This window comes from Phoenix dactylifera, chromosome 9 (assembly GCF_009389715.1).
Source record: "Phoenix dactylifera cultivar Barhee BC4 chromosome 9, palm_55x_up_171113_PBpolish2nd_filt_p, whole genome shotgun sequence".
Lineage (NCBI taxonomy): Eukaryota > Viridiplantae > Streptophyta > Magnoliopsida > Arecales > Arecaceae > Phoenix > Phoenix dactylifera.
Genome location: NC_052400.1, coordinates 3,017,092 through 3,042,353, shown reverse-complemented (window position 1 = coordinate 3,042,353; position 25,262 = coordinate 3,017,092). Strand labels below are relative to the sequence as shown.

Here is a 25,262-nt window from a genome sequence, read left to right as displayed (position 1 = left end):
CAGGTTGAGATCTGAAGAATTGCAACCATATCAAATGATCGATAGCATTCTGTCGGTAGAGTGGTCCCTTTGATTTCCTTGGCGAGCTTTCGAGCTGATAGCCACCCTTGATTTCTAAAACATTGATGCATTGGCGTGTGAAGGTGCTATGCTTTTGCTTCCATTTGGATTGGGCGTAAGCACAAATCCTTAAGACATGGTGCATCATAAGGTGTGTGGCCATATTGTTTGCTTGTTTGCTTGCTTCTTAAAGCAGCGGTCAGGAGTCATAACTGATTGTTATTATAGCAAATATATATAAATATTAGCAGTTTAAAATGGTTTTTTTTTTAGATAAATAATGGCAATTATGGTAGCTATAGTGGAAAATAGCAATTTCAGTGGGGTCTATTATAATAATAATATTACACATTATTTAAAACCTTATGTACAATATCCGATCTCGACCAGTGTCCTAATTCTTTTTATCCACTTTTGTTTTATGAATCTGATAATAAAAATATTGGGGCGTCAAAGATTTAAAAGTTGTGGTTTGAGAAGAGAGTACCGTACCATACCACCAATAGATTCATGGAAGAAGTCTCGCCTAATATTTGATGCTAAAATTGCAGCTCACTGTTGCAGGTCTTCACTTTAGAATATCGGTCAATATGCGGATTTTTTTTCTTTTTTCTAGATTTCTTTATTTAACCTCCATCATCAGTAGTGAAAACGATGCAAAAACATATTTTCTTTTTTTTCCCATTTACTATTTAATGAAACTTGAAAACGGAAAGACGACTCTAACCGGGAAGTCTCCGAGCATTCCTTCTACTCCTTTCACTCGAATTCTACTAGCCGTTTGAATTTCCTTCTAAAACCCTGCTCTTTCAATGATTCTCTATATGTATCAAAGGCAACGGCTAGAAAAAATAAGAAAAACAAAAAAACGAAAACGAAGAGAGAAAAGATCTCCTGCAAGGCAAAGATCTTCAAGGATCCTCCAAAATCTCTTACGAAATCCAGCTCTCGGATAGCCTAAAATCTATAGAAGATCCTATCCAACCAATCATGTCGAGTTCCAACTCCACTGTCTCCTCCAGCGACTCCAATCCCAGAAGGTGTGCAGCATGCAGGTATCTTAGGAGGAGATGCGCTGGGGATTGCATCCTCTCCCCCTACTTCCCTGCATCCAATCCTCAAAGATTCGCTTGCGTCCACAAAATATTTGGGGCCAGCAACGTCGCTAGGATGCTCCAGGTATCTCTCTCCCCCATCCAACCATACCATTTCACTTACACCTGCTATATCTAAAATATTACAAATAGAAGTATATAATATTGTATCCTGTATACCATCGATTCATAGGAACATGTCATTAATCATCATCTAACTATCGTTCATGGATATTACGTTGGACTTCTACCGAACCATGCTACTTTAATAGATATAGATCTTTTCTGTAATTTGAAAAGCAAACTTCATAGTGTGTTAAATGCTATTAAAGGTAACGAACAAATACTATCTGTGCATAAATCTGGTCAGTCCAGATACTAGGATGCATGGAGCTGCGAACTAAGCAGAACCTCAGCATCGCCGAGATTATATGCCTGCAAAGCGCCCATGTTTCCCACCTTGGAGGTTCCTCCTCCTCCAAGGGGATCGGCAAGCAGTTAGAAACCATTACTCTTTCCATGATGATATCCTTTTGCGTGCTGCTTCTTCCATGCAGAGTTATCGTCTTATAATTATTTTCTCTGGGCATGCAGCAACTGCCGGTCCATCAGCGGGCGCGGGCGGCCGATGCCATCTCAATGGAGGCTTACTGGCGGGTGCAAGACCCGGTCTATGGGAGCGTTGGGATCATCAACCTCCTTCAACACGAGATCTACATGAACCAGCACGAGCTTGCGAGGACCCAAGCTCAGATTGCCATGCACACAGCTCAGCAGCAGCAGCAGCAGCAGCAGGAGGAAGAGGAAGAGGAGGCCCAGCAGGCCAGCCAACCAGTTGAGGCCCCAAACATGCATCCCCAACAACAGGATCTTTTTGCTCCAGACAGAACCTATCTCGACCTCAGCCATTTTCCGGACTTTTTCTGAGGCTTGCCACGGTGAATGAATGAAACAAGATTACATGGAACAAGAGTTTGTGCGTGCATAATCGCCGTCTTGCCAAAAAGATTGGAGCAAGCTGAATTGTCTTGGTTGGGAGAAGTTGCAATAAAATTGCATGCGCTTTAGTTTTTTCGTCACTTCCACGTTCCAATGGAATCTCCGATTGGAGCTTGGGTGTTGCAATTAAGATTGGAGCTTATGTTAAATGCAGCATGCTGCTTAAACTTCCACCTTCTTCTCATCAAACACTCTCCACTTCATCATAGCACGAGATCCGATCTTCCGACCTTGTCCTGATAGTAGTAGTATAATTGGAAAACAAAGCCCACCCAACAGAGGAGGCGTGTACTCGGACCAGGCGAATCATTTCGTTAGCATTGCTTTCCGACCATGCTAGCTTCAACTATTTTATCCAGTTATTTTATCCCTTTCCTACCGCATCTCCTGGGGCTGGCAGCCCCTAACTGGCCGCCAAAAAATGCCTTGACCAGGAATTCATTCAATATATGTATCTTCAAGATGCATCCATCTCCTAAGATTTTTCAATGTGACTTCCTAGTGTTTTATCTTATGATAATTTAACCAATAGCTTGTGTATGAGATGAATAATACTAGCTAGAAAAAGACCATGCCTGTGAAAACGTATGAGGGGAGAACCAATAGTTAGTTACTTTTGACCTTACGTAACTAGGTTTCTATGCAAGCAAAAGAAAATTTTGCTACAAATATTATATATTAGATCTTGCTGTATAAATAGAGTTCCGCTCACTTAAGAGCCAAACGAAACTTCAATCAATATACTTATTATAAATAGGGTTATATACTCTTTACAATATGATTCACGAATGTGGCAACCAGGTAGTTCATCAAAATATCCGCCCATAATCAGCAGCAGCTGCATATCAAATCTGGTTATCTCCCCGCCTCTCAGCCCTTTCATCTGCAAGAGGAAGAAAGATAGATAAGCCCGGTGCAGTCTTTTTTATGAAAAAGATAAGCTGTACAAGGTCTTAATTTGTTGATTAATATATTAAAATTATGCTACATCACCCAGCCATATCAGGAATCATGAAACAGGACCTTGTTGATTCCTCCGGTATCTGAAAATATAGTCCCTGAAAGGAACCTGAGGAACTGGAATGAACTTTCCAAGAAGAGCCAGAGGCCAGCTGAGAAAAATAAAAAGAGATGCAGAATGCCGTGAGTAATTGTTTAAAGAAAAACAGAAATATTAATGTACCATGTCTGCTTAGTGACAGCCAATGGGTAAACACTGTTGAGGGCCATGTTTTTATATATTTAGAATGTTCATTAGAATATCCATGCGCCTTGACACTATATATTCATTATATGTTCTATAATAAGAGCAGGCAAGCCATAATTTTAGCAGGGCTAATGCAATGGCACTCCACTAGATTGTAATTTATGGTCCCTATCGTCACTGTACAAATATCTTAAGTCATTCGCTAAAGACCATGGCCACGGGATTGACTGAAAAGGTACTGTTAGAAATCTTACATAAAGGACTAGAGAAAAGGGAGGCATTGATGGCAATTTCTTTCAAGATCACCAAGCTGCTGAAAGAACAGAACGGCATACCTTACAAAAGCTATAGCAATTGAAAACAGCCACAACTTCCAATTGAGTCTGACCGTAGAAGTAAAATGTCCAAGGAACTCGATAATCAAAACCTGCAGCAAGTTATAGCTACTTAATTGGTTGGAAGCGGGTACAAAAGAAGATGCTGCAGCAAGCTTAAATAATACTTTCATTAGTTCTTACCTGAAGTAGAACCGTTATTCCTATAATCCCCATGAAGAGGCGGTTCTTTGTGACTCCACGGAAAACATTCTTTTCATCTGGTTTTCGAGCATTGAACTCGTTGAATATCTGATAGGAAAGGTTATAATAATATTATTAAACCTTCAAGAAACAGTGACACAAGATCTTAGTCCTAAGAAAAAACAGACACCAAGATACTGATTTTACAAATATAATCCTATTCTTGACTATAGTAACAACTGATTAGACAAGTTTACATTAGCCATGATTGGCAGTTAGAGCAGGATTATAGTGCTACAAAACAATAGATACTGGAGAACATTCCATAAGACATTGAAATAATTAAACCTAGTTAAAATGCTTATCCTCAGTTGTTTGTTCAACTCTAAAAGGAAAACATTCAGCCTTACCTGGCATAGGACAAATGTATTAAATATAAAGGTATTCTTCACTTTTTCTGCATGTTCTAGAGTATCGTCCTTCATATGCAGGATGCTTCTGCCACCAAAGTTGAAAGCGAGGAGGATAGCAACTTGATAAAGAGCCTGCACTTACTCTCATTCAACCAATCAGTAAAACAAAATTGGTCCGGCAAACATAAAATTCAACCAAAAGAGTGAAGGATGCACAGTTATATTACAAAAAAAAAGAAGGAAAAGTATACCTGCATTATTAAATTTCTCCACATTGTATTCGTAATGAGAGACTCCCTGAGGAAATAGATTATTATCAGAACTAGGACTTACATATCTAAAAGAAATTAAATTTATTTCCCCTGAAATGAGTTCCGAGGCAACCTTTTCTCTAATCAAAGAAAATGAGAATTTATCATAACTTGCATCAAAATCAAAAACAGTATGGCTTGGTAATATAGCTAGCTAGGGACTGCAAAAGCGAAAATCAGATCACCATGTATAATCAGAACTGTGAAGGACATGTCTTAAAAAAAATCAACTATACTTCCTCCTGAAATGATTTCAGAGGCAACTTACTCTCTGGTCAAAGCAACAAGAAGTCATTAGTCATCAATAACTACATCAGAATCTAAAACTGATATGGCAAGATTTATTATCATAAGCTTGCAAGTTTTTTTGTGTAGAAAATGCATAAGAGAAAATTCAAACAGTTCTTTTTGTATATATTTCAAAATTCTGTAATGTAGATAATGTTAGAAAATTCCAAATAAAGCAAAAGGAGCAACCCTCAAATCACACGATCCTCACACTTTTAAGCTATTTCACCCAAACAAAGAGCAAACAGCAACAAAGGTTTACCTCCGAAAAATAAGCTACTCTGTGCAGCTTTATAACTGTCTCCCGTATTGTTTGCTGACATAATTCATCACCTGCTACCCCTATATCAGAGGCTAATATCATCTTTTCCGATAGGAACTTTTGTTTGACATCGTCTAAAAACTTAAACATTCAAATGTTTGGTAGGAGGTGTATGCGTGTCTTGTCCCTTAAAAAAGATTATACGATTTTTTTTAATGTTATAAATACAAAGCATCACATTGTTCTGGTGAGTACTTAATGTGTTGATGTAGAATTTTCTTTGCACAACCTACAATATCTTTCCCCACCTGAACTGTCCCTTAAAAGGGAATACATGCAAAGAGATTAAGACAGACTTGCACACAGAACAAAAGCATTAGTGTAAAATTATTACAGCACTACTATCATATGGTCCATTATATCACCATGTATAGAAAGCATATTTATCACATTATATCGAACATGGATTCTTCTAACCTCCGACCAACAGGATGTCTGTTCATAAGTCGGTTTGTTGGTGGTTCAGTTGCCAATGCAAGTGCTCCAAGTGTGTCCATGATGAGGTTGACCCAGAGAAGCTGTCATAGACAAGAAAAGTGAGGCTCAGGACATAACTAGAGAAGAAACGTTTTTGCCAGAACTAACCTATTAATTAATCTAACCACACAAGATGTGTCCAAGCAACATAGAAGAGAAGTTAAGAGTACAACTCAGTTAGCTTGTGTTTCAGGCAGGACAATGGCTACGCTGTGTACAGCACTCAGGCAAGACAAAAAATTTGAACTAGGCCAAGTTGTTTTTGTTTTGACCTGTTCCTTTATCCTGAAACCAAAAAAAAAAGGCAAAGATTTTATAGTCAACCTGTACAGCATTTAAAGGTACGTCGCCAGATGACACTGCTGCAACCACATTTATTACGAGCGCTGAAACATTAACTGTTAGCTGGAACTGGATGAATTTCTGAATGTTTGCATAGACAGAACGGCCCCAGCGGACAACCTGAAACAAAGACAAAATCATACATCTACTCATCTCATATAACAGTTTGAATCCAAATGAGTGCATTTAGCCATAAGATCTGCTTCCAACCTTCACTACTGATGCAAAATTATCGTCCAAAATAATGATGTCTGAGCTTTCTTTTGCAACTTCTGTCCCTTGAATTCCCATTGCAAGACCTATATCTGCCTAAAAAAACAAAATATACTACTTGAATATGTTATCTGCCTAAGAAAAGAAAACAGAACATACAATTTGAATATGTTACATACACAGAATGGTATTCTTAGCACTAAGCAAAGATAATTATAGGTTAAATAAAAAGATACAGATAGACAACCAAACCTCGTGCAATGCAGGAGCATCATTTGTGCCATCTCCAGTTACAGCAACTATGTGACCTTTTCTTCTTAATGCTTGGACGAGCAAAAGCTTGTCATTGGGAGAAGACCTGCCCATTACCTATACATAAATTTTCACAAGTTAATGGATTGCTTTCATCATCATCCAGGAGGACTTGATATCGCTGCATCTTTCAGAAAATGTGACCTTAAATAGAGCCGGGTGGAGGAAAAAGATTCATGTAAACGACCTCAACTAGATTGGGATTAAGGCATGGTTGAGTTGACTTGAGTTGCTTTCACAATCTTCCAAATACATAATATTCATCTTTATTTTTCTTGCTGAACGTATGCGATTTATTTGCATGAAATAAATGCATCAGAGGCAATATACAAAAGCATTGGTGCATGCAGATATGAGAACAGGTCACCTTCTTCATAATAGAGAACATAAAGGGTTAGCAAAGAATGTTTCATTAAGCAGGGCCCACAAAATAAGGCTCAATAGTTATCGTTTTGTAAATCTTTAATTCTTAAGCCATATTCATCCATATGGGGTTTGGTTATATGAAAATTCATCATCATCCTAAACACTTTATAACTGACTCTCGAGTTAAGTTAATCATCCAAGAGCTATGCCAAATACCATGCATATTTGGATGTTGCAAAGCCTCCCATGGTACCATAATGATTTGTTGGCTCAGCAAAATGTCCAGTTTATTGGTTGCCCTTGTGCATTATATGCAACAGAACCAGTCAATCATGCTCCAAAGATTCACTTGAAGCTTTTGAGGGAGTTTAAAGTAAGGAAGAAAGAAGACAAGGTTTGTTACAAAGAACTACATCATTGAAGCACCAATTTGAGCCAGAGCACCAGAACTGGCATGCATTAAACTGCAAAAATTTTAATTAAAGTTAACTAATGGATTTTGGCCAGATTTGAGGGCCTAAGGACTTCAATTTATTCTCTCTCTATCTTGTTAAGCAACTAAAATAGGTAGTATGGTGGTTTATGGTTTCAGATGGCTTGCAACAATACTAAATTTACCAAAACCTAGCAAACTATGAAACTAGCTCTAGATGGCATGCAAAACAAAGATGCATGGAGTACCTTTTAAGAAAATTAAATTAACTATGGAGCTGGAAGTTTTTAGATTCTGCATCAATAATGCTAGAAAGTTTGGAGCATGCACCAAGAGAAGTTACGAGAAGTTTGAACCAAGCAAACTACATAAGATTGAGCATTTGCAGAGACCGATTATGCTCCATCGAACTGAAGAGAAACATAAACTTTTTAAAACAAGTTATCTTTTGAGTATTTATATATAATCATGATGTAAAGCTTTTCTTAAAGCATGTGCCCAAATACTTAATGATGCATGGCGTAGTTATTATTTTCAGTCTGTAAAAATGGTAGCCAAAACAAAACAGTTATGCACAAAAAACACTCTTAATAGGTCCCGTTCTTAAACTTACAGTTATCCTCTCGGCAATTGCTTCTCTTGCTGTTTCAGACAATGCACGGAAGTCTTTTCCTTCTATAACAGTTGGGTCAGTGGCATTGGCTTCTGAATCAAGTATCCCACATTCCAAGGCTATGGCTTTTGCTGTTTGAATATTGTCTCCAGTAACCATGCGTACCTATTAATCCATAAGCAATCCTTCTAGCATCAAATTGACCAATGGTATAAACCATAGATGTAAACCAAACAACTGAGAATCAATCAGATCTAAGGTCTCCAGACGAATGAAAACGATTATTACCAAACAATATGGAAATCAAAAAATTTCTAGCACAAATCTAGCATGAAGAAATGACCATTAGGAAAGATTATAATCCCATTGATATAGAAAACTACCATAAATCCATAACAAAGTCTTCCTAGTAAGCACAGACTGCAACCCTTTTCTACATCTGAAACTTAATTAACAGCTGCTGAAGACATGCAACTTCCTCCTCACGTGCAAGCAATATGGACATGTGAGCTTGTGCGATTTATCATAGACAAACTCTTGTTAGTAGAATGCATATTTACAACACATTCTAAGAATACATGTACAAAAGGATAATGGATTTAATCCTTTTTTCCAACTACATAGTTTTGTCATTTCATTTTTTACCACATTGTGAACTTATGTACATTTCCCCTCATCCACTACCAAATTTTGATAGAAATTCATGCATTCTTTCCAGCCTTACTTTCAGACAAGACAGTATAGGTTAAAATACATCGCAGTTGTTGTGTTGTATATCTTCTTTTGCTGTCTTTTTTGGCTGAATGCTAATTCAAGTGATGCAGGGTGACAAGAACAGTTTAAACGAGCATGATTATAGCAAACCAGATTTTGTGTGCAAGTTATTGTATTTTGTCAGATTTAAACGAAATATCAAAAGGATACCTTGACACCTGCTTTAGTGCATAATTTCACAGCATCCTTCACCCCTGGACGACAAGGATCCTACAAGTAAAAACACTTGTTTAGCAAAAGAGATGATATGTGAAACCACTCATTGATTATAGCAATATAAAGGATCTTAAGCAATGAAATCTCTACTAGCTCCTGGAACTTAGGCATTTTTGGTGCAATTGCTGAGAGTGGATCAAGAAGCATCATCTGGTTGCACAGATAATATATTAATAAATTTCTATTATTGTGTACATGTCCTGAAGGCAATACAACAATATAGTTTAACACCACCAAAAGACAGTACTGCATCATCCCATTGATAAAGAACATTACTGCTTTTCTAATAACAAAATCATAAAGATGTAATATTTTTAACACTCCAACCACAGGTTTCAGGCCCGATAATTTGCAGCTCTCATCAATGGCCATCAATGAACTTTCATTATAAGAAAAAATAGTTCACCTCATTATGCGATCAGCTAATACAGTTCACATAATTTTCTGAAAGACTTTTTTATAGATTGAAAAAATGTCACTAGATCATCAGCAATGATCGCCAAATAAACAAAACCAGCTTTATTTGTATGCATGCCAAACTAGAAATTGATTAATTTTTGCTGTTATATAGAATGAGATAAAGTTTCTAGAATTTTTGTATTTACTCTGATGTTTTTCCTATCATCAGTATTTTCTCCCAAATAGATATTTGTAGGAGTTTTAAGTCCCATAAAATTTTCTGATTAGTGTCCAGCAATTTTATTGTAAGGTTTCCAATTTCCGTTTAAGCTAAAACCACTCAGTTTTCTTTTTGGCGCCTTGGTATGAAAACCAATAACAAACAAATACTTTCAAAGAATGTGCTTTAATATTAAAAAAGAGACCTACACCAGAGGTTGTCATGGAGTAAATACAATAAGGACTACCTCAAGAAAACTACAAAATCATCCAGGACATTTTTAATTAAATTTCTCAGAACAAACCTTTATCCCCACTATACCAAGCAAAATCAATTCATCCTCAGGCAGCTCCCAGGTGTCTCTCTGTTCCTCATTTGGAACTTTTTCCGGATCATACAATCTATATGCAAGCGCAACGCAGCGTAGGCTAACTGCTGCCATGTCCTCAATTGACTTCTTAAATTCATTCATCTGCAATTGTTTTTGAGAACTCAGAAACAAACTTACTACAGAAGGGGCATAAAATTAAATTGAATGATTTTCCACCTTGTTTGAGGTCATTGGTTGAAGTGAACCATCTGGAGCAAGCCAGTTTGAACAACAGGCTAAAACTAATTCAGCAGCCCCCTTCCAATGGACGTGAACCCTAGAGTCTGGCTGCAATTACAAACAAACGAAAGGAGATTTACACAATTAATATTGAATGTTGGATCACATCAACATACTCAACAACAGCCAATTCTATACACGAATACACATGATAACAAACAAAAGGAAATGTTTACCAAGAAAAAGATAAACAAAAGGAAATAAAATACTAGCATCAAATGTCAAAGACATGAGCACATCAGGACTTGGGAGTATGATGGGCAAAGTGTATGCATGACTAAGTGTTTTTTTTAAACTTGACAGCTGATTGATGGCATTTTAAGTATCGCTTAAAAGAGCAAGCATCATATAACACCTCATGATCTACATTTATTCACTAGACGTTACAGCAGGATAGTGTAGTCAATCATTCACTACATTATCTATAGCTAGTTTTGGCACAGTTGAGCTTTTGGAATAGGTTAAGAAGTAGAAGCAGGAAGCAGTGAATGAAGCTTGTTAAGAAGATACTCATAACATTGCAGTACTGCAAGCATTAATGAATAATGCTACAACCTACAAGCTTCTAGTTATGTTACTTTGAATTGCATATAATGTACTTTTGGTCCACATTTCAAGCAGAGACTACAAAAATATAAGACACGGAATAATACCTCACTGAACTAATATACACAATTAAAATCACATATCATAACCACAACCAACATGCTCCACTCTATCTATTCCAGTGTAGCCATATCAATCATGCTTTGCCACCCATTTCAATGTAGGTTCACATCCAAACCATGAGGATGCACCTTAGGTCTTTTGCCATCACTGCTATTGAAGTCTTCCTATGTTTTGTCATCCTTGTTCAAGGCATGTTTTCCTAAATCAGAGCCCCTCTCACTTTGGGTGACCTAACAAGCCTTCACTGCTGTACATTATTGTTTCTTCTTTGGAACTCATCCAATATTAGTAGCATAAGCCAAATATGGAGATGAGTTTGCATCGATAACTCGACATCCTCATCTCTGGTATTCCTGATTCTGAAATGAGAGCTTAGAAGGCAACAAATTGGAATTGTTAGGCTAGAACAAAAAAATAGATAGGCAAAAACTACCAAGAAGGTTATGGAGTTTTATATGTTGCATAAACTGTAATTGTTTAAGTTATTTCAGAAGCAACTAGTGTGTCATCATCGGCCAAGTAAGTCATTTGTCAAGTTACAATGAATTGCTCTTGTTTTCTTTTACATTCAGTTATAGTCATGCCATACATAAGTTAAATAGGCATTATGATGCCCTTGACTAACATGTTCAATATGAACTCATATGTGATGTAGGATAGTCGAGGAAAGGGAATCCAGAAGGGTTTAGGATGGGTTTGGAACCTAAAAGGTACTGGAATTTCAATTGCAGATCTTAGTTTTCAATAAAACTGAACTAGAAAGATAATATTGGAAGAGCATAGGTAATAGATAGCTAACGTAACCTAGGATTTAGGATTCCAGACCTTTAATTGAGATTTTAAGAGTATTCTATTAAATATCTTAAATCAAGTCTTGCTAGCATATGCTGAAAGAATATCTAATATATTTATGATCAAAAAAATCCTACTGGAAGCAAAGCTCAAAAGAAAAATCAAATAAGAGATGAATAGGAGACAAGTTAGCAAGACCAAATAAGTCTCTACAGGTCAAACACAAAAAAATAAAAATAAAGGGAAGGGAAAAGATAATACCGCAATCACTCCAAAACCTAGGAATCATATCTAGGGTTTGAAGGCCTCACACCTTGATTGAACCAAAGATTTCATTATTTCATTCATAATTTGCATAAAGTCTGATACATCAAACTCTAAAAGTGCCTTTTATAACAAAACAGAAACCCTAATACAACTCTGTTTTGCAATCCCACAACTACCTCTAATAAGGCACGGTCACTGTAGCGTGAACAGTGCCATGAATACCGCTACAGTAAATAGGTCTCATCAAGTTAACAATTAAAATATGAGATATTTTAATCTCAGCCTTTGATTTTAAAAGACCTACTAAAAACCAAAAATAACTAGAAATAAACAGAAAAAAAGAAAATCAATAAATATAATTAAATCTAAAAAAAGTCCATGTTGCAGCCACAAGAGCAAAGAAAACCAAAGTGTCCATTATTTCCATTATTTCATTCATAATGTGCATGAAGTCTGATCATATCAAATCCTAAGAGTCCCTTTTTATAACAAAATAGAAACCCTAATTGACTCTATTTTAAAAAATCCTCAAACGACCCCTAATAATGCATGGTTACTGTTCACTAGCATTGTAGTATGAACAGTGCTGCTACACTACGTGGACCTCATCAAGCTAATAATTAAAACCTGAGATATTTTAGTCCCAACCTTTGTTTTAAAAGATCTAGAAACTAAAAATAACTGATAATAAACCAAAAAAGAAAAACAGTAACTATAATTTAAGAAAAATTTCATGTTCCAGCCCTTTAACGCACCATGACATGTTCTCGATCTTCATCAATGTGTAATTGTGGTTGCAGATATAAGATCCCTTGACCATAAGATGGAAGCATTCAGCAGAAAAATTCCTCCTCGATAGTATAGAACAAGCAACTTGGAAAAAAAACGAGGAAAAGGAGGAAGAGGTCGGAGCAGAAGTCGGAACTCTAGCTCAATATAAGCTCATAAATGATATTCAGGGATTCGCTAGTGGCAAAACTACTTCCTTGTAATTACTTTATAGACAATAAGTGGCCTTTAATCTTTTTGACCTATATCTTAAGGAGGCTCTTTATCTTAGGCTGAGAAACGACACTATTTGTCCTTGTTGCATATGAGATGCAAGAATAAAGGCTCAAGTTTCTCTAAGAGACTTGCAAGAGCTTTTGCCTTCACTTTGCTCAAAGTCCTCATATTTCCATAAACACCAACACTGTGCGTCCATCATGGTCCTAATCCCCCCCACCGAACACGAAAGGGCTAATATTATCAAATGAGCTCCTACAGAAGTTGACCTCATGGGAAGGGCTTCCACCTTGGCTAAGGTTCTGTCTGGCATTGCTTCTGCTCCTTAAGAATCATTCTTAAGAAACACTTTCATTTAAGTTCTTAATAAAAACCATCTCTTGTATATTTGATGTTTGGTAAGTATGTATTATAAAAAAACTTATTATGATATTTCGTATTTGAAATATAATGAGCAAGGTCATAGGAACAGAAGCTAAAAGTTAGTCTTTCTAGCTTCTCCTAAAATCCACTTTTAGGCTTCTACTTCTTTGAGATGCACTTCTTGAATGTTGTTACCAAACAACTACCTTTTCCAGAATGCACTTTTTTTTTACTTTACAAGTCGCAACAAGACCTTTTTTAAGCAACACCGAACACGCCTTAACAATAAAAGAACCATGTTTTAATCCCAACAATTGGGTTTAGAAATATTGGATGCTGAATGTTTGAGAGAAATACTTCTGTGAAATCAATGCATTGAATCCAAAAGGAAAACTTCTAAAGATAGAAATACTTTATCTCAGAATAACATCCCTCGAGAGAAACAGTTTATCTCAGAATAACATCTCTAGTAATATTTTCACCCTAAATAAAATGTCAAGACAAAATGAAAAGGTTGACCATGTAAGAAATAATGTAGATAAAATTTTATTTGTTATCAAAAGAAATTACAGAACCAATGTATCTATTAGAATTTATATGAGATGTCATTACCAGCTGTATTGCAACACCACCACGCTTTTTCTCTGAGTTGAAAGGAAACACATGAAGAATTGAGGATTTTGATCTCACATCATTGAACTTCATTCCCAGCTATAAAGGTATGATGCCAATCACAATCAGCATTGATAGCCAGAAAAAAGTAATAATGAGAAAAGCAACATGAATTGCATAAATTTGTACCTTGACCCCCCAAGAAAGGATGGCCTTTTCAGTGGGTGAGCCATTAACCTCAATAGCACCACCATCCTATTTCAGAAAAATATATTCAATTAGATGCTTCACATACTACACAATAACCATTTGACCAGAAGGTCTAGGACAGAAAGGTTACAGCAAAAAATAGGAGTTGGACAGAATTTTTAAGTCCAGAACAAGATACAGGAAATAAATAAACTCACCTACATAAAATGGTATGACTTACAAAGGCATTTATATAAATCAGATGTATAACAATCAAGAGAGCTTTACAACTATATAATCAACAGCGAAATAGTTAACCGCCAAAAGAAGTAGAAAACAGGATTTATTGAAATCTCAAAAACATCCGAACAAGCATTCTGTAGTATAGCATGCAAAATCAACAACAGTAGCAAAGCTACCGTTAACAAACACTGAATCTGGAGTCTTATTCTAGCCAGTGTTCTAGACATTGTTCTGTAAAACCCAATGGCTTTTACAGATCTGCTCTGGAAGACATGCATTAAGTGTGTGCCAGAAGTACTGATTTAGTAGATGCAAAACACAAAAACATTTATATTGCATCCAGAATATCACTTCCATTAATTGGTAAAAACTTGCTGTCTCTGCCTTCTACTAGAAAAAGCATTATCTAAGAAGTTTAATCAACACAGGAGAGCCCATAATTTTTGTTAGGCAATAGGTTGGATTAGTTTAAGTTCATCCTGCCCATCTGAATAGCAATCCAAGTTGTAAGAGTAAACATTTAAACCAGATAAAAGAGAGGTGTACCTCAGGCTCAAACACATCACCAGTTGTATTCTGTGCGATGCCTTCGAACAACAGAGGAGATATATTATACAACTCCTTAACATCATCTGGAGTATCTAACTTCATCCCACCAACATATGCTTCCACAACAGTCATCTATAACAAAAGAGTAATCCTTGTAGAGTTTAAAAGGCAAGCATATTGAGCTTTCTTCAACTCCACATGTCGAAAAAAATTCTTCATCTCATAATCAAATATTTTAGCAATTAAACTTTTTGAACAAAATGTATAATTATCATCAGACAGAAAAACAGAACCTATGAAAGTACAAAATTGATATACCTGATTCAGGGTCAGAGTTCCAGTCTTGTCACTGCAGATTGTTGTTGCTGAACCCATAGTTTCACAAGCCGAAAGCCTTCGCACCTGTGACATGAATACTTTAAAGCTTGTTCAATTTTATAAATCTAAAAATATAACTGTTATTAATAATTTTGCAAAATACATACCAGGGCCTTGTCTGCCATCATCTTTCGCATTGAGTATGCAAGGCTGACAAAATGAAAATAAAATTAAAGATTTGCAAAGAGGAAAAATAGGAAAGTTTACTTTAAATTTAAGGAGACAGTGGATTTTCAGTATAACATAAATATATAGCACATCCTTACGTCAAGGTTACAGCCAATGGAAGCCCTTCCGGCACCGCAACAACCACAATCGTAACCTGTCACAAATGAGAGAAACATAAGCCCCTATAATCAAAATATTATGCATTATAAAATACTACATCTACCAATACATACTGCAACTGTCAAGATCTTAATGGCTCCATTTAGTGCATCCCTTACACCTGTCTGTCCCCTTACGAATTGAACAGTTCCATCAGGATTGTTGGTATGCCCAGTGAAATATCTGAAAATTAAACAAAAAATGTAAAAATAACATGAATAGTTTCTAAATTAATTACTCAAAACTTGCATTTACCTAACCAAGAGGACTACAAGAACTGCAGAAGCAACAGTCAGGCCAATTATGCCAATGAAAGTAGCAACACCATTCAAGCGCACCTATTTCAGCAAAATATCCATGTAAAGCTAAGGCATGCTCTACTAAGCTTTTCACACAACTCAGACGATATCATACAGCAAAAGAAGAAAAAAAACAAAAAGAACACATTCTACCAAAAAGAAAAAAAAAGAAAAGAAAACCTGCAATGGAGTTTCTTCACCATTATCCTCGGATATGGTGGCCATCAATAGACCCCATTCTGTATTGATTCCAACAGATGTTACCTGGATATAGTTCAAAAAGGAACAAAAGACTGAAGTGAATAGCATAGTACAAGACATACCAAAAAAAAAAGATAATGATTTTACTATAGATTAATAGTGGAATCTAAAATCTTGTCAAAGCATTTACATCAAAGTTCCCTCATGGCAAAGTAACAAACCTTGCCCCAACCATATGGATCAGCATTATACATCCAACTTCCAACTTCACCATTGGTCTATAACTAAATCCATTTCCTTTGAAATGGAAACTGCATATTTTTTCTACTAAGTGAAAGCAATAGGATATATGGCAAAACGTCAGCATATTTTCACATTTGCTTACCAACATGGTACCATAACCATCAGCAACCTTGCAACCTGACATAAAAAATGGGGTCTTTTGATCTTTGTGAACCTGAAGCAAAGCATCATATTTGTACACCATCGATCAATTTATTCATGAAATAAAGATCAAGAGAGGAAAAAGAATACACAAACTTACAATCTTCGCTTCTCCAGTCATACTAGATTCATCAATGGCAAGAGAATGACCAGAAATTAAAATGCCATCAGCAGGAACCTGAAAAAGAAATTTAAGCAGCCCCAGTTTGAAAATACAAGATGTCGAGGAAGACCTTAATCCAACTAAAATTACTTTCATTACCTACCTGATCACCAATTTTAAGAGGAACAACGTCACCAACTACAAGATCAAATATTGAAACTTCAAATCTTCTACCACCTCTGATTACCTAGGTATTCCCACAGAATAGATATTTGAACAGTTCCACTCAGCAAGACCCCATATTAAGAAAACAAAAGGCAAGTTAGAGAAAAGAAACTCATGATGATGCTCACCTCCAAGTGTATATTTTGCTTCTCCTGGTTCAGATTTTGGAATTGAAGATTTTGTTTATAGTCACTGATAGCTACAGCAGGAGGAATAAAAACAAGATAAAAAGGTTGAAGTGGGCGGATGTAAATTAAAGCTGCATGATTTACATGCACCAATTCCAAGCCAAACATAAACTGAGTTCGAGTATCAATTGTAAATTGAATCCTATCTTTGAAATAAGAAAGAAGTAAATAAAGAAAGAAAGAGAGAAAAAGGAACATCACAATCCAAAAGCTACTGCTAAGCCTAACAATTTTGTTTCGGTCCACCGGCAAAACATAATATTCCATCCATAATATTACCCTACGGTAATCTATTTACATCATTAGCAAAGAATTTAGAAGTAGCCTCAAAGATTAAACAAATCTAGGCTGCAAAGGATATGTTCACCTTGTTTGAGATGATAGAGGTGGCTTGAGACTTGACAGTAACTAGAAAACCGACATAGCTTGAAAGAAGCATAAGAGTGATTTTACATACATCCAGTCCATCACACAATGAAGCATAGGATGACCATCTATTTTCTAAGATTTGAAAATACAATAGAAAAGGGATGAGAACATCTCATCCAAACTGATCTAATACACTTTCTCATATGCCAGGATAAGCATAAAAGGCATTACTCCATAACACGGGCAATTGGCTTTTCTCCCATAGTTATGACATATGAACCAGACAGGCTGGTCCGACCAGAAACCCAGTGCCCGGACCTATGTCTGATTCAATTCAATATTTGAATCAGAACTGCAATCAACGCAGGTTTCAACCACTGAAACCCACCAAAACCAGCCAGGTTTTGCTCGACCTGGCAGTTTACAATGACCTGCATGATCCTTATCTTAAGGAATCCTGAGTAAATCAGACCCCTGACCTGGGGTAAATAGGATAACTCTCGTAACCAGTGAGATTGCATTGCTGAGTTGTGTCATGATCCTTATTCTCAAGATATCTATATCAATTTTAATTAATTTTTTAACATGTATTTTGCCTAATAGATTGACCTGGCAGTTGGACTGGGGGCCCAGCCCCTTGGCTAGATCAATTTTGGTTCGTTCTGATCACGGTATGGTTTTTCAGTGTCCAAGTGTCTGAAAGAGTCAGACATGGGATCTAAAAAAATATACAGGGACTTGTCCATATTATATGGATACGTTTATAAATATGTACATAAGCATGTATAGATGAATAGTTTGTTAGACAAGCTGCTGCTTTTTTTTTTTTGGAGAGAATAGACCAATTACATCATTATTTAATAGAATTCATAGAACCTCTGCTAAAGATTATGTTAGACTTGAAAATTTCTAGATATGAGTGTCAAAAGTTGAGATGCAACCATGATGATATTATGGTTTGCTGATTTGAAGTGTCAAGAAATATTATTCAGTGTCCAGGTTTCAAGCATCTACAAACGTCTGGGTAACATTGCTTTTCTCATTTTAATTTTGTTGTTAATGGTTTCCAACCAAAAATTAAAGTTTGCAATACCTTAACAAATAATAAAATATACAACATAAAATCAATAAAATGGTATCCTGACAAAATAAGTTACATCGTACCCAGTGTAATGGCTAATCTTTTTCATGAGGTATGAGAATAGGAAATCTCAATGCAAAGTTGCAAACAAACAAAAATGAACAAAACAAGAATTTTGGGTAGGGGGGAGTTCAAGGCCATACCTGTAACAAGTATAACAAGAATAACAGCAAAGGCAATGCTACCACCGTCATACCATCCTTCACTTAATCCCTAAGATGATAGATAGAAGTACATGAAACTTGAGAAAGAAAAGAAAAATCTAAAATCAACATATGTCAAGGAGTCATTCACTCAGACCCTCTTCAAATGCAAAAGTGTTAATAAGAAATATCTGTCATATAGAAAGCACTCATCATTTTATAATGGTCCATATATTCAAGTTTTTGATACAAATAATTTCAGTTAGGTTCCTTGAAAGTTCTGCGAAGCAAAGAAGTAAAAAAATAGAATTTGGTTGTTTAGTAAAACAGTATAGAGCAGAATGGATGCCATTAATCCTTCATTAAGGATACAGAGATAAAATCCAGCAAGGAACACCTTGAAAAGTAAAAGAAAAAGTGAAAGATCTCAACATCACCAAAATAATCATCAAGAATCAATAATCCTTGAAGAGATGCCTAGCATAATAATTCCCAAATGGAGGGATCCAAAATGATAATTTTCTTGCTTTACAAATGATGAAATCACATTTGTAATAAAAGATATCCGTCGAAAACTTAAAATATTGAAAGCACAACTTTGCAATTTAAACAATGTTATACAGAATACTTAGTTTGATTAAAGAATGAAGCCAGAAGGAAAAGGCACATAAATCTATTGTCTTGGCCAAAAAAGCATGCCTTATGGTGACTAGAAGAGAACTGTCAAAGAAATGATCTTGGAATAAGAAGAAAACAAGTATTAGTTCAAAGAAATCTAGTATTTCCAAGAGAATAAAACCGGTTGTAGGGTCCAAAATTCCAACAAAACCTGACAAGCCACTTAGTCCGGCATATTTTAAGCCAGTTAATAAAAATCTCCGAAATGTTTGAAATCTAATTAGGCATAACCTATATAACAATTTTGTGCACGCAACAAAACAAAAAGGAAAAAACAAAGGTGACCTAAATGGACTTTTCTTTATGCATAAAACAAGCATTTGATATTGTGTTGAAGTCAAAAGCTCAATGAGATAGAAGGCTACAAGAACAAAAATATAAACAAGGAACATGATGAACATGTGGAAACATAGTTATAGAATAAACAAACACCAACCTAGCAAATCGAAATTATTGCTGTTGCATATATAGGTTAGCAAGACAAATCTTCATTATGAAATATACAGTCAAACTTACCTCTGTCTGTATGCCCAATGCAAGAGATATAACTGCAGCTACCATCAAGATGACAAGGGTTAAATCTTGGCAGGCTTCCCATATGAAAATCTACAAGCATCAAAAAGCAGGAAATTAAGTTCAATCTTAAATATGAATCCTCAGCAAGGAGGGATGTTCAGAAAATAAAATAATGACTATGACTGAAATACTAGGTTAGAACATACCAAAAAATGTCTTCCTTTCTTTGGAGGATATGTGTTAGCCCCAAATATATTCCTTCTATGCAATGCTTCTGCATCATCTCCGCTAATTCCCTTATCAATATTAGTCTTCAGCATATCTGACAGCCCTTTAACCTGAGCATATACAAATTTATGCACATCATCTTTATAATTAATGGAAAACAAGATAAAGAGTAAACAGTGAAAATGTAAAATCTGAAAGAAGTACTTGCCCCCCCATATTCTTGTAGAGCAGAAAAATTATGATCCCTATTCATCGCAGTGAGCTGCTCCACACCAATTTGAAAACCACCAGCAGGAGCTATTGGCTTTCCTCCCACAGTGTCTGTTTAAGTCATGCAAAGAACGACATGAATCAAAATAAAGAGATCAGCTTAATGCCGCATGAGCATTATATAACATAAATAGAAAAAAGAGACAAATGTGAAATTTAGACAAGTATAAAACAAGCAAATTTCATGAAATTTGAATCCTTTGAGGTCCTATAATGGAAGTTATTAGGCTAAGTTACAAAAGTAATAGCACTACCAGCAGATCCATAACTCAAAACTTGAGGCTCGATTAAATAATTATGCTCCAAAACAGTCCAATATCACCATATCATGAGAATAAAACATTATCAAATATAATCAACTCAACAATTCCTTTACAATGGAATAAGAAATTTTTAGTAAAAGAAAGTTCAGCAAGTACACTCGAATAATTTCAAAATACATATAGAAAGTCCAGGACAAGGACATGATATAGGTAATTAAATTTCTCAAATTCATGGCAAAGCAAATTTCAACTTTTACCGAAAAGAACATCAAACCATTAATGAAGCAAAAGAACTCTAGAATGGAATACCTGGTGGCCCTCTTTCCCCTGCCTCCTTAAAGAGATATGCTGCCTGAAAAGGTCAAATTTAGGATGAATCTGCACTATCCTCCTTATGCAAAATGTCAGGCCTATTTGTAGATTTGAAAATAATACCCGTATGACTTGGGCATGCGCCCGAATCTTCCTCCTTATTTGCTCTTTTTGTTCCTCCTTTTTTAGATCCAGCGTGTATCGAAATCGACGAGAAGCATTCAAAACGAGGGCGGCTTGCTGCCAAAAACAGAAAATGATAATATAACGAATTATCATAATCCACAGGACATCTCATCCATTTGAGGCTTTAATAATGCAATTAATTAAAAAGAATTAAAAGGCAATACTTATGGTAGACTTACATATCATATATCGGGAAAATAGAAAGAACCGAACATAAAGAAGTTTGCCTATTGATGCGAAGATGAGAAAAACAAATCTATATATTTGTAAGGTTGAAGCCTACATTATTAGATGGATTAAGTATATTGTACTCGAATAGCATAATAAGCATGAAAGCAAGTAATATATTAGGTTACACAAATTCTTCCCCCACCATGCTGGGGGTGCAAGGGACGAATTATCAAGAATACAGTGACATAGAAACAGAAGTTCATGTGCATAGTAATGTAATCCTACCTAACATCTTACTGGAGTAACAACTAAATTCATGCAAAGATGCATAATTAGAAGCAGGCTTCTTGCATGACTAGAAATAGGCCTATAATCCAGCTTAGGTAGGACTTGCTTTGAGCTTTACAGTAGAGACTAGCAGACTAGATGTACCTATGACATTAGGCGATGCCCACAATAACTCAAGTTGTTGACTCTGCCGATTACAGCAGAAGGTGGACCAATTAAGCAGTACACAGCATGCAGTGTCTTCCTATGAAATGGATAAGACCACACATATTCAAATCCTGTAACCATAAACTCTAACCAAAATATGCTTATCCCATATTCTTGAGTTTGGTATTTTTTATTCCATTCTCAAACATTCTTTCCTGCCAAGCCTACTAACAGAACTCCCCATCTTAGTGAAGAAATGTTCAATAATTCCCAATATTTTTCACAAAGAACATTTTCTCAACTTTATATTACCTCGATTACAATAAAATAAAATGGTTTATGGAGTTATTAAAAACTTCAACAAGTAATTATTGATTTCCCATACTATTTTGCAAAATATTCTTTCTACGATCTTGCCTCAGAATCCAAATGTTTCCCATTTTAATCAATTTTAATAATCTTCGATATTATAGGCTTCTCTTTCTTTTCCCTTTTTCTACTGCTACACTACAATTTCTCCCCTGGGAGATAGTCCAACATTCAGAATTTGTTACTATCGACATCGTTTATTTAACCAGTTCAGTAGCTATTTCCATCCAACTTCTATCAACATTTTCTAAGGCCTAACCTATCATTACTCTATTCCCAGCCCATATGCACAGTTCAAGCTCTCTGAACATAAGGCCATTCTCAATCTCAAGGTTTCGCGCTATCATTGTGAAGAACCTTCATGGAGCCAATCGAAGCAACGCACTCGCTATGTCCTCATCTGCTACAAATGACGATCTTCATTCTAAAGATCAAAGAAAAAAATTGCTCCCTCTCTCAGTAGCCACCATTTTGTTCTCATGCTAACCAGTCCTTGGCATCTATTTTGTTCTCGTTATTGAAGCATAAGATATGCCACACAAATAAACCCTTTCCTAGCGTCTATTTTGTTAGCACGTATGCCTACTCGCCCGCTCAGCAGCAATCATGATGCATTATGTTAGAATAATTTTAGGGATCACGTAACAACCTGCATCCCTCAATATACATTTTTTTTATCAGCATGATTCTGTGTCGATCTATATTAGTTTCCTTTCTTAGCATAATTTTGTTAGAGTGATTTTAGGGATCATATGACAACCTGTATCGCCTATAATATTTTTCATTGTTAGTGAGATCCTATATCAGCCTATATTATTTTTCGTCGTCGCTCGCAGATCCTCTGTTTCTCCTACCTCGTTGAGGGGGAGGGGGGGTAGCCGGGGCTCCGGCCCCAGCGGCTTTTAAGACCTTCTTATTCAAATCTGAGAGAAATCTAGCCTTTTCTTTTTCTACATTCCGACCCTGACCTACGTAAGCACTGCAGTCGTCCCTACTGGCGACACCGTCGCCTAGAATGACTCTCTTCCCGTGCCAGGACCATTTCTCGACGGCGCTGCGACGGCCGCAAGGGCCGCGGCCCTGCGACGGCGGCGGCCCTCGAACACATCTCCCTCTGGTCACCCGACCTCTCTGCTGCCCTCTACAAAATCGACAGCTGGGGCGCCCGTACCAGGGCGTCTACTCGGACCGCTTCATCATCGAGGGCGTCGTCGGGTTCGACGCCCCTTTCTGCTTCGGCCTCGAGGCCGGATCCAAGCCAGAGCCCCTCCTCGCCATGAGCTACCTGTCGCAAGGCAGCCCCGATGCCTTCCTCATCTGCAACGGCTACAAGGACGAGGAGTACGTCGCCCTGGCCCTCCTCACGTGGACCCTGGATCTGAACGTGGTTATTGTTCTTGAACAGGAGGAGGAGCTCGACACGGTGGTGGAGACCAGCCGGAGGTGCCTCCGGGCGAAGCTACGGACACGGCACTCAACTGCAGCAACGTCTCCATCCACGGCAACATCGGCCAGGTGAAGATAGAGTACCTGGGGCTAGCGGCGATCGTGGGAAAGAGCCCCGCGGCGCACTCGATCCTTGGGACGCCGGAGTTCATGCCGCCGGAGCTGTACGAGGAGGAGTACACGGAGCTGGTGGACATCTACTCGTTCGGGATGTGTGTGCTCGAGATGGTAACGCTGGAGATACCCTACAGCGAGTGCGACAGCGTCGCCAAGATCTACCGCAAGGTTACGGCCGAAGTGCGCCCGGCGGCCATAGGCAAGGTCCGCGACCCGGAGGTCCGGGCCTTTATCGAGCGCTGCCTCCTCAAGGACCCTTTCTTCAGTGGTATCGATGATGATGAAAACCCGCCTCCCCCGAGCCTGGCCGCCACCAAGGACTGCATCCCGCCGTCTGCGCCGGACATGTCCGGCCTTCGGCTGGATTGAAGGGAATGCATTCAATTCCTTATCGGTTCTTTTTCATCAAACTCCTTTTGAGTTATTTTCGATCATCAAGAAAAAGTCTCCACCATCAAGATGCAATTCCCAGCAAGCAAGAAGCATCGAGGTACGGAAAAAATCTCCAAATTTATCAAGAATCCTCACATTGCAATCAAATAGATACGGCGAAGAACGGGCACGAAAGATGATGTCAAAAACTCGCAAAATTGCGGGGAAATCTATATACATTGGATGCAACCACATCAACCAATATGTCGGCGAAGGGAAGAGAAGAAAATAACGTACCCTCCACCGGCGGAGGCGCTCGACGGGGGCATTCTTGGCCGGGATATCGAAAGCATCACTCGAGGAGCAGATCTCCTCGCCACCGCGATCTCCGCCGCACTCCTCGTCGTACTGCTGCAAGTGCCGGTCCGGCGATCGGAGTTCCATCTTGTCCTCGTGTCCCAGGAGAGATGACACCACGCCCGCCGAATCTGGCCCACCGAATCACCATCACACGCTCCTCTCAAATCCCCCAAGAAACCAAGAAATAGAGAGAGCCCAAAAAAAAGAAAAGAAAAGAAATACATATATATATATATAGAGAGAGAGAGAGAGAGAGAGAGAGAGAGAGAGACTCGCCGTGAGGGGTTGAGGGGGTGGGAAGCGGAGGCGAGGGTGGGCGGGGGAAACGCCTTCCTTCTGGTCTCCTTCCTCCCTGCTTCGTTCGTCTCTTCTAAAACCTATCGCTTCTGGTGAGGATGTCTTCTTCTTCCTCCCTTAATTCTCTCTCTCTCTCTTTTCACGGGGTCTTCGGAGTGGGCGACGACGACGAGAGGTGAGGGAAGTTTCGCTGCAACTTCTTCCCACCAACAATAGGAGGTACAACCGTTTTATCCCTTAAAAAAATAAAAAAAAGGTTTTTTCAATAAATATCACCTCAAAATTTAAATTTATGGTGTGTACTCTTTTAAAATTTATATTTATCTTTTATCTATATAAAATACTATTTTTTTACATAAATCTTTAATATAAATATTTTTCTAATATAGTTAATAAAAATTATATTTATTTTAATTAAAGATAAATTAAAATTTTTAAATTAATTTTTTATTTTCTATTGTAATTGTTTTATAATTATATTTTTTATATTTACTGATTAAAAATATTTTAGTCATTTTAATTTGAAATCTTTAGTTTTTTTTATGATG

The 25,262-nt window shown here is 37.2% G+C and overlaps 2 protein-coding genes across 4 annotated transcripts; one reads left to right on the top strand and one right to left on the bottom strand.

The window, feature by feature from the left end:
- Positions 1-23: 23 nt before the first annotated feature.
- LOC103715651 (LOB domain-containing protein 24-like) lies at positions 24-2,342 on the top strand. 2 transcript variants are annotated; one of them, XM_008803354.3, is made up of 2 exons: positions 24-1,239; positions 1,749-2,233. In XM_008803354.3, exons 1-2 carry the CDS (start codon positions 1,051-1,053, stop codon positions 2,079-2,081), a joined length of 522 nt encoding a protein of 173 aa, XP_008801576.3. In that variant the 5' UTR covers positions 24-1,050; the 3' UTR covers positions 2,082-2,233. The 2 variants fall into 2 exon arrangements, with proteins under 2 accessions (XP_008801576.3, XP_026663689.2); XM_026807888.2 differs by lacking the exon at positions 24-1,239 and adding an exon at positions 1,304-1,651 and having other exon boundaries at positions 1,749-2,342.
- A 468-nt stretch (positions 2,343-2,810) lies between these two features.
- LOC103715607 (calcium-transporting ATPase 5, plasma membrane-type) lies at positions 2,811-24,911 on the bottom strand. 2 transcript variants are annotated; one of them, XM_039129844.1, is made up of 35 exons: positions 24,690-24,911; positions 24,355-24,545; positions 21,085-21,201; positions 20,959-21,001; positions 20,325-20,437; positions 20,095-20,226; positions 19,889-19,978; positions 18,695-18,764; positions 16,982-17,052; positions 16,792-16,875; positions 16,626-16,703; positions 16,467-16,538; positions 16,061-16,144; positions 15,837-15,919; positions 15,656-15,764; positions 15,521-15,576; positions 15,362-15,404; positions 15,195-15,278; positions 14,874-15,008; positions 14,085-14,150; positions 13,896-13,994; positions 10,125-10,235; positions 9,882-10,049; positions 8,893-8,952; positions 7,969-8,133; positions 6,497-6,613; positions 6,242-6,340; positions 6,014-6,151; positions 5,630-5,730; positions 4,543-4,588; positions 4,289-4,423; positions 3,879-3,986; positions 3,696-3,787; positions 3,177-3,265; positions 2,811-3,036 (listed from the first exon to the last, which is right to left on the bottom strand). In XM_039129844.1, the coding sequence occupies exons 2-35, from the start codon at positions 24,499-24,501 to the stop codon at positions 2,999-3,001; spliced, it is 3,243 nt and encodes a 1,080-aa protein (XP_038985772.1). In that variant the 5' UTR covers positions 24,502-24,545; positions 24,690-24,911; the 3' UTR covers positions 2,811-2,998. The 2 variants fall into 2 exon arrangements, with proteins under 2 accessions (XP_038985772.1, XP_038985771.1); XM_039129843.1 differs by having other exon boundaries at positions 24,694-24,911.
- Between the last annotated feature and the right edge of the window lie 351 nt (positions 24,912-25,262).

Coding starts and splice junctions, on each gene's coding strand:
- LOC103715651 (XM_008803354.3), top strand. CDS start 1,051: ATGTCGAGTTCCAACTCCACTGTCTCCTCCAGCGACTCCAATCCCAGA. Junction 1,240..1,748: donor ACGTCGCTAGGATGCTCCAG/GTATCTCTCTCC, acceptor CTGGGCATGCAG/CAACTGCCGGTCCATCAGCG.
- LOC103715607 (XM_039129844.1), bottom strand. CDS start 24,501: ATGGAACTCCGATCGCCGGACCGGCACTTGCAGCAGTACGACGAGGAG. Junction 20,438..20,958: donor AGGGGAAAGAGGGCCACCAG/GTATTCCATTCT, acceptor TGACTTAAACAG/ACACTGTGGGAGGAAAGCCA. Junction 8,953..9,881: donor TTGGTATAGTGGGGATAAAG/GTTTGTTCTGAG, acceptor TTTTACTTGTAG/GATCCTTGTCGTCCAGGGGT.